General features: G+C 48.0%; 5 protein-coding genes across 5 annotated transcripts, besides 2 other annotated features; all 5 read left to right on the top strand.

The window, feature by feature from the left end:
• Positions 1–23: part of a microsatellite that runs on past the window's edge.
• Positions 24–221: 198 nt separating this feature from the next.
• Tb09.160.0780 (syntaxin binding protein 1, putative) lies at positions 222–2,147 on the top strand (the record flags this gene model as incomplete). The annotated part of the gene is made up of 1 exon (XM_798414.1): positions 222–2,147. The coding sequence occupies one exon, from the start codon at positions 222–224 to the stop codon at positions 2,145–2,147; it is 1,926 nt and encodes a 641-aa protein (XP_803507.1).
• Positions 2,148–4,580: 2,433 nt separating this feature from the next.
• Positions 4,581–7,433: a repeat region.
• A 741-nt stretch (positions 7,434–8,174) lies between these two features.
• Positions 8,175–8,996, top strand: Tb09.160.0770 (nitrilase, putative; the record flags this gene model as incomplete). Its single annotated transcript, XM_798413.1, has 1 exon — positions 8,175–8,996. One exon carries the CDS (start codon positions 8,175–8,177, stop codon positions 8,994–8,996), a length of 822 nt encoding a protein of 273 aa, XP_803506.1.
• A 695-nt stretch (positions 8,997–9,691) lies between these two features.
• On the top strand, positions 9,692–10,915 carry Tb09.160.0760 (hypothetical protein, conserved; the record flags this gene model as incomplete). Its single annotated transcript, XM_798412.1, has 1 exon — positions 9,692–10,915. One exon carries the CDS (start codon positions 9,692–9,694, stop codon positions 10,913–10,915), a length of 1,224 nt encoding a protein of 407 aa, XP_803505.1.
• A 153-nt stretch (positions 10,916–11,068) lies between these two features.
• On the top strand, positions 11,069–14,443 carry Tb09.160.0750 (hypothetical protein, conserved; the record flags this gene model as incomplete). The annotated part of the gene is made up of 1 exon (XM_798411.1): positions 11,069–14,443. The coding sequence occupies one exon, from the start codon at positions 11,069–11,071 to the stop codon at positions 14,441–14,443; it is 3,375 nt and encodes a 1,124-aa protein (XP_803504.1).
• A 587-nt stretch (positions 14,444–15,030) lies between these two features.
• On the top strand, positions 15,031–15,360 carry Tb09.160.0740 (hypothetical protein, conserved; the record flags this gene model as incomplete). Its single annotated transcript, XM_798410.1, has 1 exon — positions 15,031–15,360. One exon carries the CDS (start codon positions 15,031–15,033, stop codon positions 15,358–15,360), a length of 330 nt encoding a protein of 109 aa, XP_803503.1.
• Between the last annotated feature and the right edge of the window lie 870 nt (positions 15,361–16,230).

The raw sequence follows: 16,230 nt of genomic DNA, 5'->3' as shown, positions 1-16,230 counted from the left end.
TATATATATATATATATATATATGTGTGTGTGTGTGTGCGTTTTGGTAACGGCTGGCGGCCGCCTGTCACCGTAAAATCTGCGACAAGAACCTCACAACAATGGTGGTAGAACCTTCGCCATGTCAAGTCTGGAAAAACAAAAAAAAATCGGCTCTCTTTTTCTTGTTCCTTTTCTTTCTTCGTGATCTATTAACTATACACTTTGTTGTGAAAGGAAATGATGAGCAACCATGCAAAGCTGTCGAAACAGAAACCGCCTGAAAGTCCGGGCATACGCAGCTGCGTGCAAAGGTATGTGTTTAAAAACATGCTAGACGCCGTTCCCGGGAAATATAAAGTTATCATTTGCGACCCCCCCTCAGCGGTGGTTCTCAATAGTTTTGCGAGAATGAATGACCTCATGGAACATGGAGTCGCGTTAGTGGAGGACCTTAAAAAGAAACGGCAACCCTTAATCTGCCTACCCGCCATGTACTTCTTTGATCCCAACGACGAGTCGGTGGAGCGCATCATTGATGACTGGGAAGAAAAGGACCCGTACAAGGAGGTTCACCTTTTTGCCCTGGGAACGACCCCTGACAGTTACATGCAACGACTTGCGCGCGCAAGAGTTGCGCAGAGAGTGACCGGTTTTAAAGATATGATGCTGAATTTCTTGGTCCCCGAGCGATTAGTCTTCCACTTCAATATGCAGAATGATTTATCAAGACTGATGTTACCCATGCAGTCACCACAGTGTGAGAGTTTTCTGTCTGAAGCCGCAGCGCGGCTAACACAAGTACTTCATGCAATGGGAGGTGGTATTCCTGTTGTCCGCGCCCAGGGGAGAAGCCAGAGCTGCGAGGTATTCTCTCGATTACTGCTAGACGAACTGGCCAAGTTGGCCATCAGTGTACCAAACTTTGAAAATGGGGTTGACGACGACGGGGTGGACAGCAGTAAACCCGTGTTGATTATTCTCGATAGGTCGTTCGACACCGTTACCCCGCTGATGCACCACAGAACATACCAATGTTTACTGGAAGATTTGATGCCCCTCGAAAACGATATGTACGTGCAAAAGTTTGAAACACGCTCGGGGGAGCGCTCCACGCGTGAACTCTCCGTCGATGAAGAGGACCCCTACTGGTGTCAGTACCGACATCGGTTTTTCGCCGAGTGCATGGAAGAGTTTCCTGCAGAACTCAAGAAACTCCACAATGAGAATCCCCATCTGGTTAACACGAGGGAAGCATCACCAAGCATCACGGAACTTAGCAATGTCACGCGGGTGCTCTCTACGTTTCAGAAGGATCAAGGAAGGTTGTCTGTACACATTGATATCTGCACAAAAATTTTTAATCTTTATCGGGAACAATGCCTCGATGTTGTCTGCGAAGCAGAGCAGGATATAGCTGCTGGTCGTAAGTCGTTCAAAACGAACTTTGAAACGGTGCGGCACATCATAAAGGATCAGGCAGTGCCGAGGGATGTGCGACTGCGGCTGCTTTTGTTGCTGTCCGCTGCAACTGACACCTCTGAATACTCAGAGGCAAAGAAACAAACGCTTATCAAACAGTCAGAACTAACGGAGGTAGCTGGCGCCTTCTCTAAACTAGAACAACTGACGAGCAGAGTAGGAAAACTTAATCCCGAGGGGCGGAATGCAAAAACTTCGGCGGAAAAAGACCCTTTCATCACGCAGACATATCAGATTATGGAAGCCTTGGCAGGGAACAAACTTGACACGGCGGACTATAAGTATGTGACACGGTCAGATGAGTCCAGCGGGGATGCCACTTCCAATACCGCCCCTTCCGGCGGTGCGAACACAAAAAAGTCATTGCGTGTGGCTCTGGGGTCGAGTGCGTTATGGAGTGACAAAGGATCCGCCATAAGCGATACGCTTAGCAGCGCCAGTGAAAAACCTCTCGCCGCTATTGCCGCGCTCCCCCCGCTACCGAAGGCAGTACACGATTTGGCGGGCACTGGGAACGTTGGTGGGCGGTCGAGCAAACAGCGCTTCGTATTTTTTGTGTTGGGTGGAATTACCTTCAGTGAAATTCGAGCAGCGTATGAGGCAACAAAGAAACTTGGGTGCGAGTTTATCATTGGAGGGACGTCCTTGCTTCGGCCGAATGAGTTTGTTAAGGTACTGAGTGAATAATCGGAAGATTCTCGGTCTAATGTTCCTTTTTTTTTTGTGTGTGTACGTGTGCAGCGATTGCTACTAAGGGAGGAAAAGCCATACAGTCTACAAACCGCGGTGGGAAGGCGATTTCCGTCCTCAAGCGCCACCGAGATTCAGCTTCATGAAAATCATATTTCCCACGTCTTTTACCTCTTCCTAGACAGATATGTGGGTAGTGCGCACCCACATGAGTGAACAATTACAAGTGTTTTGCTTATAGTTATAAACACGCACCAATTTTTTAAAAAAATTGCGAAGTGGGCGTCCTGTGTCGCATGTTCTCTCGTTCCCTCAGTCATGAACCGGATCGGACACTATCGTCGTTCCCGGCTGACTGCATCTCTCCTTACCCCTTCGTAAACTGTTGGTACGTTTCTCCCTAACACCACCTCCACTACCGTTTGTTGATGTTTACAAAAAGGCACCAACCACGGAGAGGGGAAATCCCCCACCACGGCACAGCAGTGCGATTAGGTAGCTCAATGGCGGCAGTGCATTGCAATCAACAGTTAGTAAAGGTTGATGCAAAAAAAAAAAAAAGAGAGTAAATACTTTTTCAAGTTAGGCGCTTAACCTGTGCGGCCGTCGGTGCCCCATCACAGTGAAAACCACTTCATTATACAAAACCTCGAGCAAGTAAGACCGCTTCGCACACGTGCACCCCCGAAGCCACTGGACAACCTTCGATTACCTTGAAAACGCGTTCATTTAGGCAGGGAACCTTTGACGCCGTTCAAGAGTGCGATACTGCTGTGGAGTAGGGTCGAGAATGGTTGCCAAAAGAAGGCGAGAGGTCATTGGACAGCTCCTTTCCTTTGATTCCGTTCCGTTGTCCGCGATGATGGTTTTGTGCCCGTTCAGCGACCTGTAGAGCTTCAGTTGGAACGCTGCCAGTTTTACGTGCGAGCGTAGCTGCTGCTCTCCTGCACTCACGTGCCCTATTTTATTCCCTAGCGTTTGTACTGCTGACTTTCTGTGCGGACCGCCGGAGGGTCTTTGGGACCCTGGTTTTTTAATGGTCGCGGACTTCCCTCCGCAACCGCGCACTCATCACAGGCGCCTCGCCAGACCAACCTTTTTGAGACGTGAACTTAAACACGCCAATAGAGTGTGATGTTCAAATGGCACGGTTAATATCCTCGTTCCCTCTTCTGTAAACGTTCTTATGGCTGCTGCATTCCGTCCCCCTCCCCACATTGCTTTGCCGTACGGAGTCCCTCCCATTAGCATTACGTTTGGACGCAATGTGATGGTTTCGCCGCCCATATTTCCAGCAACTCTTCCGCCACCAGGGAAGCACCGTTGCACCTTCACGGCGCTAACCTTCTTATTCCCTCCGCTTCCTTCTGCTCACCTTTCCTGATATGGTTACTCCCTCATGTTTGTCCGTGTACTTCACGTTTAACATATCAGTGAAGAATACCATATGATCGTGCCTTTTTACCGCGTGGTTGTCCGCCGCATGTCGTCATTATCATATCAAACTGCACTCTGGCAACGTCACCAGAAGCCGAATTCTTCCCTCTAAGTTCAGGAATAGCCACGTTGCGCCTAGTTCTTTCGATATGTGTAGGGCCGTTTTCTCTCAATTTCTTCTTGAATGCTGTGGCATCCGCATTTGTTCCCCTGCTTATTAGGAACGGTAGTCCTTCGGAATCGCACAAGGTGCTTGGGGGCACCTGCACGGAACAAGTCGGATATAATTTTCTCCATGCTGGTGGGTTGCAGCTTCCTCGGGTCGAGTTGAGTGCCGCCAAGACTGCTGTGCGCGTTTCGCCCTTATCCAGCTTCGAATGCAGCGTGTTCTTTTGTTACGCTTCTGTTTCATGTCTCCCACCAAAATATCAACTTTACACGTTAGGTGTGCCTTTCTGCAGTTGTTTTTGACTGTAATCTCATCTGATATTGCACTCTCTTTCCAAACAACGTGGTGGAAGAAAATAAGCTGCATAGAAATCACCTCATTCTTTTAACTGACTGTGAAAATCACCCTTCCATACGCGGCTCGGGATTCCATCCTCCACGCGACTCTGCCTTTCATTGTGTCCAGTACCGTGTTTAGCATCTTTTCCATTGGCACTGCTTCCGCACAATGACTGCATCCCAATATTCCGCTATCCCTTTAATTCTGTATTTTTCCATGTTGCCGAAGATTACCATTTCTGCGCCGGACGAACTGCCTAAACTCACCATCTGTTGAAACTTTTGAGTCCATCTTATTGAATATCCCTATTTTTTTCGGCGTATGAACCCTCCTCCATTTGTCTTTTGCGTTTGCTTTTTACACATTTCTCAGAAGCTTCCTTTTTCATATCGTCAGGGGTGCCCGTTGCCCACGGGCTTGTCCCATGTGTAAAATATCGTCCTGCAGTTACATTGAAGAACCGCCGGCCAAAGTGGTTGTTTCCATGGCTCAATGCGGAGGTGGGGGTAGGACCGCATGCTGCGGGAATGTAGGGCTCTGACTGGGTGTTTGCTGCGGTATACTTCCTCAGCACTGCAGCGCAAACATCCGCCTCGTGACTCACACATCAGCATGAATTTCATGCTGCGCACAAGAGTGGTCGTCTTGAGTGGCAGGAGGTTTTCTTCCAGCAGAGAGTCCTCTTCGCGCGTCCCATGCGGTATGCCAGCTATGATGCGACTGGCTTTGTGTTGCGCTGCTGCAAGGAGGTCGCGACTTCGTTTCCAAGCATACCAGTACCATACCTCAATGCCATACATGGTGTGTGCCTGTACGAGTGCTAGATAAAAAGCTCTCAGTACTTGTCTTCTTGGCCCCCATGTAGAAGCTGAGATGGCCGCTATCTGCAGTAGTCTGAAGTCCATCTTGCGTCCCGTTTCGGTCGCATGTGTTGCCATCCCTTGCAGACACTGGAATGTTACTCCTAGAAGCTTCGGTGTCCTGTCAGCTCCTATTCTTTCGCCGTCCAGTTGTAATGTAAGGGGGTGGCGCTCTATACACCCGAAGAGTGTGAACTTTGTTTTCGCTACATTGATAGACATGAAGTACTCTTTTGACCACTGTAACACCACGTTTAGGCCGCATTGTAGCGTGTGGTTGATGACATCCCTCTCTGTGTGCCTCGCAAGTAGCGTTAGGTCGTCTGCAAAGAATCCGTGCTGCAGTAACGGCACTTCTGCAAGGCATTGGCTCAACGAGTTCATGACAATAATGAACATGATTGGGCCAAGGACAGTTCCTTGTGGCACTCCTCGCTCAAATGTTCTGCTTCTGGAAAGCTTCTCCTTGAATCTCACTCTGCCAGTTCGGTTACTCGGAAATGATACGCACCACTTCACAATGTGGGGTGATGCCTTCATTCTGTGCATTTCCCTCGCAATTTTGTCATGGTCTACTGTATCGAATGCCTTCGAGTAGTCGACGAATACAGCACCCGTACGATATTGGTGCGTGGGACGGCAGAGGGCAGCACGGACGTGCAGGAGTTGTTCGAGCGTTGAGCATCCGGGGCGAAAGCCTGATTGCTGCGGCGTCAGCTGGGACTCAACAGTGTCTCTAAGCCTCGCGGCAATTATGCGTTCCATGACTTTGCAGAGACAGCTCGTGAGTGTCATAGGCCTGTAAGATTTGAGGTCCTCCGCCTTTTTTCCGGCCTTCAGGATGGGGATGATAACACCAGTCTTCCATGCAGGCGGCACGACTCCCGTTCGTAGGCTCTCGTTGAATAGCCTCAGAACAACATTCAGCGCTGTTCTACCGATATGTTGTAGTGCCTCGTTGTATAAGCAATCAGGTCCGGCTGCGGATCCACTCGGTAGCAGTTTGATCGATCTCCGTAGTTCAGCCATCGTGATGGGACTGAACTCACTCGCTGTCGTCTTTATGGGTGCCGGTGGGTGTGAGTCGGGGTGTCTTCTTGCGCGGGACGAGTACAGTTTAATGAACCTCTCAGCTTGACGGTAGTCCGTGATGGCCGCGTTATCAACCAGCGCCGCCGGTGTGGTTAGTGGTCGTGGTGCATATACCTTCTTGACAATGTGCCAACTGCAGCGGTCTGACACCGCAAGTCTGGAGCATAGCGTGCTCCATCTCTTCTTTGTGGTACGGTCCAGGATCTGCTTACGCGTGGCTACCAACTTTTCCCTTCGGTGGGAGGGTCCGCATCCAGCGATCTCTTCATCGAGTTTCGCGAGCGCAGGTGTCCAATGTGGTGGCGTTGCTCTGCAGCCACGGGGGACGGAGACCTTCGTCGCAATGCGGATGGCGGAGCTCAATTTCTGTTCCAGGGTGTTGACGTTCTTCTTTCTACCAATTTTCCTGCAGTACTCGTCAACCTTCAGACGGAAATTCCTCCAGTCAGCTTTTAGCCATGCGTACATGGGCTTTCGAGGCCGCGGGCAGCTCAGCGCATCTGTTTCGTCTCCAACGATAACGTCGAAAAATATGTGATGGTGATCGCTATCGGGAGAATACAGCGATATCCACGTGTACACTCTACAATTCCTTGACAGTGTCACATCAGGGGTGGACTCCCCGTGGTGGCGCGTATCTTGTGCACTCACCAGTGTTGCAGACCAGAAACTGGTTGTCAATGCACCACTGTGTGAGGGTTTCACCCTTGGTATTTGGTGGGCTCGCGCGATCCCATGCCAACGCGTGTGCGTTAGCGTCTGCACCGATGAGCTGGGCACCGTCAGTCGTCAGAAGCGTATCTAGGTCAGTTGCCGTGAAGGTGTGTTTTGGTGGGATGTGTGCCGACGTGACAGTCAGCGCCGTTCCACGTGCAAGGTGAATTGTTGCATGCACTTGTTCAATGCGACCAACGACGACCATACCGGTCTCGACTGGCAGGTCCTCCCTCACTAGTATTGATATAGCACCTCCTTTGCAGTTACGAGCTATTACGTGATGTTGGTAGCCAGCAACGCTAAAGCAAGCCGCCTCTCCAGGCGTCATCCTTGTCTCGCTCAACAGACAAAAGGCAATCCGCTCATCAACAAGGGTTTTGTGGAGTGCTAATCTCTTTCCTTGAGATAGCCCGGCGCAGTTCCACTGCATCCCGCGAAACGACGGGCCGGGATTCTCTTCCACATCACCGGACAGCAGCATCTTAGTGCGGATGATACTACTGATGGCACGTGCCCAGGGATCGACAAATAAAAAACGGTGTCCCAGCAAGACGCTGCTGATCCCTGTGCTGTATGATGCCGTAGCCGGAGCACAGCAGTGTTCCCCATGAAAGGAACTCTGCTGACTCTTGGCTTCCCCCGATGAGGCGGGGTGCTGGACCCTGGCACTGCGCGAAGATGGCTTTGTGGTGTTTGAGCAATATTTGAGTCGGTTTTGTGATTTATTGGGAGTTGCAAGGTGGTGTCGATTTTTTTGTTTTGCAAAAGTGACTAGTAGGGAAGTTCACTGGGGAATGCTACGTGAACGCTTGCGTCAGCAGCAGAAAATGCTACATGAATGCGCTAGATTAACGTTGCGTCGCTGCTTTTCCCCCCGGTTTTATGCACACAAGGCGTTGTTGCTGTGATTGTGTGCCCGCTGCTTTAAGTTATCTTATATTTTCTGCACTGCAATAGCGAGTGTCTTTACGACGAACCGGCCCAGTGGAACCGTGGACGGGGTCTTGTGTATGATCGACCCTGGAGTTTTTTGTGGAGAAGCCGCTCTTCCTTCACCGTTATCAAGTATGGTTGCATTGGCGTAACATGCGCAGCTGCCTGTATAAAGTGCTATGTGACTAATGAATTTGTTGTGCTTACTTTCTGGTTTGTTTTGTAATGCATAATTCGATGAGACTTCCTTCGAGAAGCGCCGTAGATACTATAATGGAAAATATTCCTCTTCGATCTTGTCTAAGCTTTTCAAGGACCTTTCAGTTAGAGGAGGTAATAAAGGGGCTTCAGACATCATTTGTTACTGCGAAGGGATAAATCAATTTATACGATTACAAAAAAGAAAAAACTAGAAATACAATAGGACAAACACAAAATATTGGTTCCACTAGGAGTTAAAGGGGGAGGTAAGTCAGAATGCGCGTTACTTTGTGTCAGATGACTGTTGGTAAGTCCAAGGAAGCCAATATTCGCAAAGCTGTGGAAATGATTGCTGCTGCAGCGAAGCGCGGTACTGACTTTGTGGTGTTGCCCGAGTGCTTCAATTGCCCATATGGGACGAAGTACTTCGCGGAGTATTCGGAGGAGGTACAAGCGGGGTTTCCTACATTTGATGCTATGTCCAAAGTAGCAAGGGAGAACTCGGTTTGGGTTGTTGCAGGGAGCATACCGGAAAGGTTGGAAGGGAAGCTGTTTAACTCGGCGATGGTATTCGACCCTAGAGGAGACTTAAAGCATATCCACCGCAAGGTCCACCTCTTTCGAATCAATACCGATACACTCAAAATGGATGAGGGAGAAGTCCTCTCTGCGGGATCGGACGCCACACCCGTCACTATCGAGGGCGACGTAAAGTTCGGACTTGGTATATGTTTTGATGTGCGGTTTCCGTTTTTGGCGTGGAAGTACGCAGCGGAGGGAACCTCTTTCCTGGTTTACCCCGCTGCGTTTAACATGGTAACTGGGCCAGCGCACTGGGAAATCGCTGCCAAGTCTCGTGCTGTGGACAACCAACAGTTTGTTATCATGTGTTCCCCTGCTCGTGATGCAGGGGGAGAGTACGTGGCATGGGGTCATTCGATAATTGTGGACCCAATGGGGAGGGTAATTGCCATGGCTGATGAGGGAGAAACTTATTTTGATGCGGATTTGGACATAAACATGGTCAAAACAACAAGAAACATGATTCCAATACTGAGTGGAGTCCGTCATGATCTTTATTCTTTAACTTGGAAGTAGCGAAGCCGGGAAAAAACGAAACTATGTTCCTTGACCTGATGGTGTAGCTGGTATGTGTGTAACTACATTCAGAATGTTTTTAAATTCCATTATTGCCTCAGCGCCCTTGTCGGTTAGGTAACCCTTATTTGTTTATGCTATGTTTTTGAACCACTTGTGCCGGAGCATCCCGGGTTTCTCCTTTGTGCCACTTTATTTTATATTAGCGTAGTGTACGAGCTAAAACTGTTATCTAGTGTACTTCTTGGTATTCGTAAATTCTGAAAGAGGTCTCGTACACGAGAAAGTTGTTACGTGCTCTCTATTTTTTCATTCGTTTTACTGCACACGAAAATTTGAAGCCACTTTTGCCCGTAGTTTTTTCCACTGTGCTAGGAGGTGTGCAACATTGTTTTCGTTTCCATTGTTGAGAGTGCTGTATAGTTACTGACACCACCTGCCGGACATGAGGACAGGGGGTAGTAAACTACGGCTTTGTAATTAGTGATTTATTTCAAACGGTGATATGCTTCAATTTTATGGTAGCTTAGTTTTATAACGCATTTGAAATTAATATCGTTTGGTGACTTCAAGCACTTTGCTATTTGTTTTCAATTGTTGTCTCACCCTCCAGTTGTCCTGATAGAAAGTCCGTGATATTACCTTCTTTGTTTGCTTTTAAACACACATACACACACGCACATACGCCCTTGAAGATGTATCGTAGGCTATGTGCGAGAAGCTGTATTAGGCAAAGTTTGCTCATGCACGTGCGCCTGTTGCGGACAAGTTGCGTAGAAAATGTAGATCCTGTTGGCGAGGATTCTCTGAAAGACTCATCTGTCCGTGAGGCTGTCGTTATCAGCGAGGTTAACATTCCTAATCAAATATATGAGGACAAACATGGGGGAATTAAATTAGGCGATGTCCACCCCGTATCAGAGAAGGAAAATGTTTTTGTTGAGATGAACCAACTGAAGTACCTTTTCTCCCAGGAGGGACCATACATCGGTTCTAAGAGAAAAGATGCAACCTCTGATTCCGTTAGCGACCGTGGTCGGCGTAAGGTTGTTCGGGTTCCTCAGCCGGAGGTGAGCTATGTCCCGAACGAGACATCTTTCCGCAGACTTCCAAAAAATACGCGAATTCCTAATGAGTACGAGTTGCGTGCCTTATATCCGATGAGCACCGGTTTAGCCCTCGTTGAAGGACAGGCTGATTGTGTTGATCACAGTGCCTTCAGTCCAGACGAAGACCCCTCTCCGATGGTTTTTAGCATGATTGTTCCCTCTGGTTGGTCAAAAACGGACCAGTGCCCATACATGGTTGTCCTCCCAGACCACCGAGGTGTTGCAAGAGATTTTGAGGATGTGTGTGCCAATTTCTTTGAAAGGCCGGTGCATCGACAGTTAATGACGGAGCAAAAGTGGGTTGTCGTTGCCCCAGTGATCAATATTAAGCACAATTTTCAAATTCCAGTGGAGGCTATAGTCGCTCGATTCTGTGATTGGATTGTGGAAAATTTCAATGTTGAGCACGGAAGAGTTCATTTATTTGGGAAGGGGAATGGAGCATATGTTGCTCTACGTACTGTTATGGAGCATAAAGATGTGGCAATCAGTGTCACTGCGATCCTGGGACGGTCTGGCACACCCTTCAGGCCATTGGATCGTCCGCAGGACAAGATACGGAATCTTAATGGAGTGCACAGCTTAGTATTTGTTCCTGGGTTGCTACGGAAACAAGACTGGTACTACAAATTCAAATTCATGATGGATATGGGTCGTGTAAGACCCGCCTTAAGGAATGTCCATTTTGCTGACGTCAGAGATCACCAGGTTTATTATGCCATAAACCCATACGAGTTCTGGAATTACATGAATTTTTTCCGCCAGCACAACATTAAAATGGTAACTGAGAGTGGGTACGGTCTACACTAGACCCAATTCTTGATATTGTTTCCTGGGTACTTCTCCCATTTTGGCGAAGTATGCGAAAAAAAGAAAACTGAGTGTGATTGAGTCTTGTTGCTGAGGAAACTGGTAAAATTTACCGCCCACTTGTCTATTAGTTACTCTTCTAAACTTTGTTCGATGACGTTTAGCGCAAGGGAGGCAACACTAAATAATGATGAGGAGTGGTTGAACATTCCAGCCGTTTTACGAATATTTTTACGCCAGTTAAACAACGACATAAGCAACACTCATTCGTTATGCGAAGGTTTCCTGAAATACCAGCGGGATAATGACAAAATTCTTAAGGACATTATTTGCAAACAAAGGGAGAATACCGATGAAATGTCTAAAATAGTGCTTTTGACGCAACATCGTCGGCAAGAATCTACATCGTCTGTCTGTAACACCGTGAATGGAATTATGTGTGAAGTACGTGATCTGAGGGAGGAGAGCAGAAGGTTGCGCGATCGCGTCCACAAACTCGAGAAACAGAAACCGAGCGCGTCTACAGGACAAGAATGCTCAAATACAGAGGCGGAAGCTCTCTCCAAAATGATGAGCCGTGGTTTCGCCGAACTGAGAGGGCAAATCAGCAATGATAGTTCTAGTGTAAGTAGAGATATCAACCAACTAAGGGAAGAAATTGCCCTTGTATCCAGAAAACAACTTGACCTATCATCAAAATACAGAGAAGATATACAATGTGTAAACGCCGCGTTGCGCCAGCTTGAGAATTCGGTATTTGGGGAAATCAACGCCATCAAGGCTCAGTTACAGGACCACAGGAAACTGTTGGATGCAGTTAATGAAGATAATACCAAAGTTAGTGCAGTGGTTTCCATGCACGACAAAAACGTCTCGGCGCTTAACGACAGACTCGATACCATGGTTTCCCTGGTTAGGGACAGCGGGATATCTACTGATGATCGTTTTGAAACTATATTCACCGCCCTAAGAAGGCTCCAAGCTTTAACTGGAAAGCTTTCTACACCGCCCAGTCAAAGCACACTGGCGCAGCGCTCCCTAGCGAGCATTATTCAAGAAATAAGAGGTGCGCATGATGTGATGGCTGTGGAACTAAGAGATGCAATCAACCAAAAGTTCGATGAAGTCACAAAGGAAACTGATCAACTAAATATAAAAGTGGATGAAATGCGTCGCGCAACTGGTGAGGTGACTAGGCAATTAAATCACTTTGGCGCGCCCAGTGGGGCCAAGGCGAAGATTGAAGATGCCTTCCGAAGGCTTGATGCACTGGAGCTCGTAATTTCGAAGGGGTACATTCGAGGAGAGGTTGAGAATCTACTAGAGGAATCGATGAGGCACGAACGAGCCGCGCTCGAAAGAAAATATCAAGATTTGTGTAGTTTGATATCAGAACAACAGATGAAAGCGAGGGATGATGTCGGTGACGTGAGACATGAACTCGAGAACCTGAACAATAAATTCGGTAGCGTCTTGAGTGATGTTAACCGTAATAGGTACATGGATGAAAGGTTACGTTCCGTAATAGAGAAAGTCGGTAGTCATGACAGCAGTATTACGAACCTCCGCGACGAAGTAAATGCCTTCAAAAATATCGTAGGTGTTTACGGCAGTCTGGCAGCTATGCCTTCAATGGATGATTCAGTGCATGTCGGCTCCGCCACTGGTAAGGCGAACTGCAGTGCGGTTCAACATCTCAGGGAGATGGTTATGGCCCTAACCGAAAACCAGATTTGTGAGTTAAAATTGCTAGTTCATGGGAATCAGACCAAATTGGTTCAGCACGAGGCACAGTTAAAAGAGATGTTTCGGTTACTTGTCAGTTGTGAAAATGTTGTGGAGGAGCACACTAATTCATATTATCGCTTTGTTACTTCCATGGACAAAAAGCTATCAGCGGCCTTGTCCAACTCCGCTTTTCTGCGTGAGCAAACAGTGACACTGGGAGCGCAAAGTACATCTGCATACCCCTTCAAGGAACCGAGCAGTCCGTATGGGTGTGTCGATGAGGGAAAAGGCGCTGATGCACGTCCTTATAATGCGCAACCACCCCACACCCTTTTGTGTGTTCAGGAGCAGGCTTGGGCTACCGATTCGAGGTTCGGATCTATTCAAACCGTTTTAAACGGATTCGAAAGCAACATGAAGTTAATGTCGCAGAGTGTAGCGAGTGTGTTGGATAGAGTCTGTGCAAATGAGGAGAAGTTGCGCCGGGACTCTTCTGATCTTCGAGACGAACATGAGAAGCTTCGGTCCCGTTTCTGCATGTTAGAAGAAAAACTTAACACACTGGAAGGTATTACGTCACTAAACAAAAAGTCTAGTGATATGAACGCATCCGACATATTAAAATTGGGTGCGTCCGTTGAGACTTTGCATACTGAGACGAAGAAGCTTGAGAAGGCTTTTTTGGGTTGCATAAGGAAGGCATCTGAGGAGTGGAGTGACGTTTCGGCGAGCGTGGCTGCGTTCTCCACGTTCCTAGAGAAACATAAACATGAAAGGAATGCAGTACTTGATAAGTTTGCACCTATTGAAGGAAGGTTGGTTATTTGCGAGGAGGAATTGTCTCGGCTGCGCAGCAGCTGGCTGGGTTTAACAGCACAATTCGAAGAAACTCGGAGGTCAGTGGAGAACAGCACTCAGCTTGAACCGCGTCCCGAAGGAGATTGTTCTGTTCATCAGTCTTCACTTTTGTCACTGGAGCAGCGGATTGATTGTGCAGAGGAGAATCTAGGGGCAGTGCATACGCTTGTATCAGTGCATTTGAACGATGCGTTAGATTTTATGAGAAGTTGTCTAGGGATGTTAGCAACAGCTGTGGACGATATTGACACTAAGCTGTCGGCCCCCCCTTCTTTGCCAACGGCAGACGGTGTGTCAGATCAACTAGTTACGCTTGGGGGGCGCCTGCAGAGGGTAGAGAACGAGGTAACAGAGTTACGTGGTGGTGGAACAATCATTGCTTCTCAGCCAGTTGGTGATACAGTTTTGGACCGCATATTGTCATTAGAACGGGCTCTCACCGCTTGTTCGGACGGCTTTATGGAGACAAAAGTGAGTCTTTCTCTCTGCCACGAGCAGATAAAATATATAGAAAAACACTTAAAGACCGGTGCTGTCCACCACGCAGTGGAAGAGGAGACGACACCAGTAATAACCGACACTCCATTAGCGAAAGATGGCAATACCACCTTAGGCACCGTTGTGGAGCGCTTAGTGACTGCGGAGGCTGCCGTTTCCGAGGTTCAACAAGGGTTGCTAGCGCAGAGGAATGACCTTTGCGCTTTGTATACAAAGTCCCAGCTTGACAGCCGGTTCGAGAGCCTTTGGGCATCATTTGTTGCGCTACTCGCACGAAAGGAAGACCAAGAGGTAATCGATGAAAAGATGGTAGACTTGCAGCGTTCTATCCTTGAGGATGTCGACGTCCGCGTTGATACTCTCCGCCGTGAGTTGAACTGTGCCATTGGCGAGCGCGTGCGCATCACCGAAGTGCGTGAGTTGCTTCTTGGTTTGATGGGATGATGGCACTAGTGTAACGTGCCCGTCCTGCTTAACCACAAGGCGAATTCCCTTTATTTCTCTTTGTTGCTTGATTATTACTCCATGTTTGCGCCCTTGGTTGAAAGGGCTGGTGACTGTTTGTACTGGCGTGTTGGAAGAGTGCGTCCAAGGTTCTTCTTGACGCTTTTAAAGATCATTTCTGTAGCTATCAGGGCAGCTATCTGATGGGGTTCAACAACGAAAGTATATCCCCCACTACCGGCGGGAGTTAATTTTCCTCTATTGGGGGGGTGGTGGTTATTTCTTTTCTGTTAATTTAACATTTCCCCTATTAAACTTCTTTCGTGCCATCTTCTTTTACTGTTGTTGCTGAGGAAGGTGCCACCAACAGCAGTGCCCCTAGATTACAGAAGGCTCATCAGTCGCGGCAAGGACGCGCACGGACGGAGAAAGGAGTAAGAGGACCACGCGAAGGCGCGAAACAAAGCTGGGAGGGAAGTTGGATCTATCTCGTCGCTTTATCTCATCTTCCTCCTTTGGAGAAACTTTTGCATCCAGACGCAAAGCCGTATAGATTTACAGGGCCGTTTTCATTAAGACCAATATATATGCACAGTCGACGCATTTTTGGGAGCGCGGCTATTCCGTTAGCAATGTACACCAAACTTCGCATCTGTTCTCAAGCGCAGGCCCGGAGGAGGTTACCAAGCTTAGTGCCACTGCTACCCGCAATGGCAACGGCAACCCGGTCAGTGATACCGTTGGTGCAGTCCACGACACCAACGATGCCGATGCTTGAAACGGCCGAGTTCGATCCAGTGCTGCTATCGAATTATCTTGAGTGTATCGCGCCCATGAGGGTAGGATTTCTACGTTTGATGGAATTATGGGGCATCGGGCGCATGGTGATGTCTTGTTTTTTTCCGAAGATGCGGTAAATGTGGTGATTATTTTGGTGGTGGTCTGCTGGTACGCGGTGGGAATGGTGGGAACCGGCTGTGTCCGTCACCATCAACTTTCCCTTATTTTTTGTGTCGTCTCTTTTCTCATATTCTTTACTAGTTACTTGAGGCACAACATCTGAAAGGTGGGATGGAGCGGGACGCTACGTGAGAAAGTGAATGTGGAAGTGTGTCTCACCGTTTGCTGTGGAGAGGCTTTTTGTTTTGTTTTCGTAGGGTATTAGCGATTTGAATAATTTTTGTTATAATTAGTACGATGGTGACTGTGTAGCGGCGACGCTCTTTTTTTGTTTCCATCTTTTCGCAGGGGATATGTGTCAAAACGTTTTCTTTAATTTTTAGTAGCCACGTATCCGAGTGACTAGATGGACGCTTTGCATGTGGCCTACACTAGATTATGGAATGAAGGAGCTTGTAGGAACACCCTCACGGAGAAAGATATCGGATAAGCGTTCCTACACGACTGGGATTACATCGGCGTTTTTACTACTTTCCGCATAACTCTGTGCTTTATCCCTTTTGGGGGTTACTGACATATTGTTGTGCATCTGCATTATATCTCTTAATCTTTTGCCTCTCTGCTATCGGTTGGTTTATGTACTTAAAGACAACGTCTTGCGCCTTCGGACTGAAGCGTGTTATTGGTTGAAGCTAGGGGGTTAGATAGCTTAGGGAGGGCTGTGTAGGCACAAAAGATTGCGTCTGGCTGTGAGATAAGGCGTCGTTGCCTTTCCACGTATAGATATATTCCATACAGGTACTTGCGGGAGGGAAAGGTGTGAGGAAAGAAATTCTCATACGGCCAATACCGATAGAAATCATAAGTTTTAGAACTTTTGTGCGCCC

The sequence above is a fragment of the Trypanosoma brucei genome, chromosome 9, assembly GCF_000002445.2.
Source record: "Trypanosoma brucei brucei TREU927 chromosome 9, whole genome shotgun sequence".
Lineage (NCBI taxonomy): Eukaryota > Euglenozoa > Kinetoplastea > Trypanosomatida > Trypanosomatidae > Trypanosoma > Trypanosoma brucei.
This window is presented reverse-complemented; position numbering and strand designations above follow the sequence as displayed.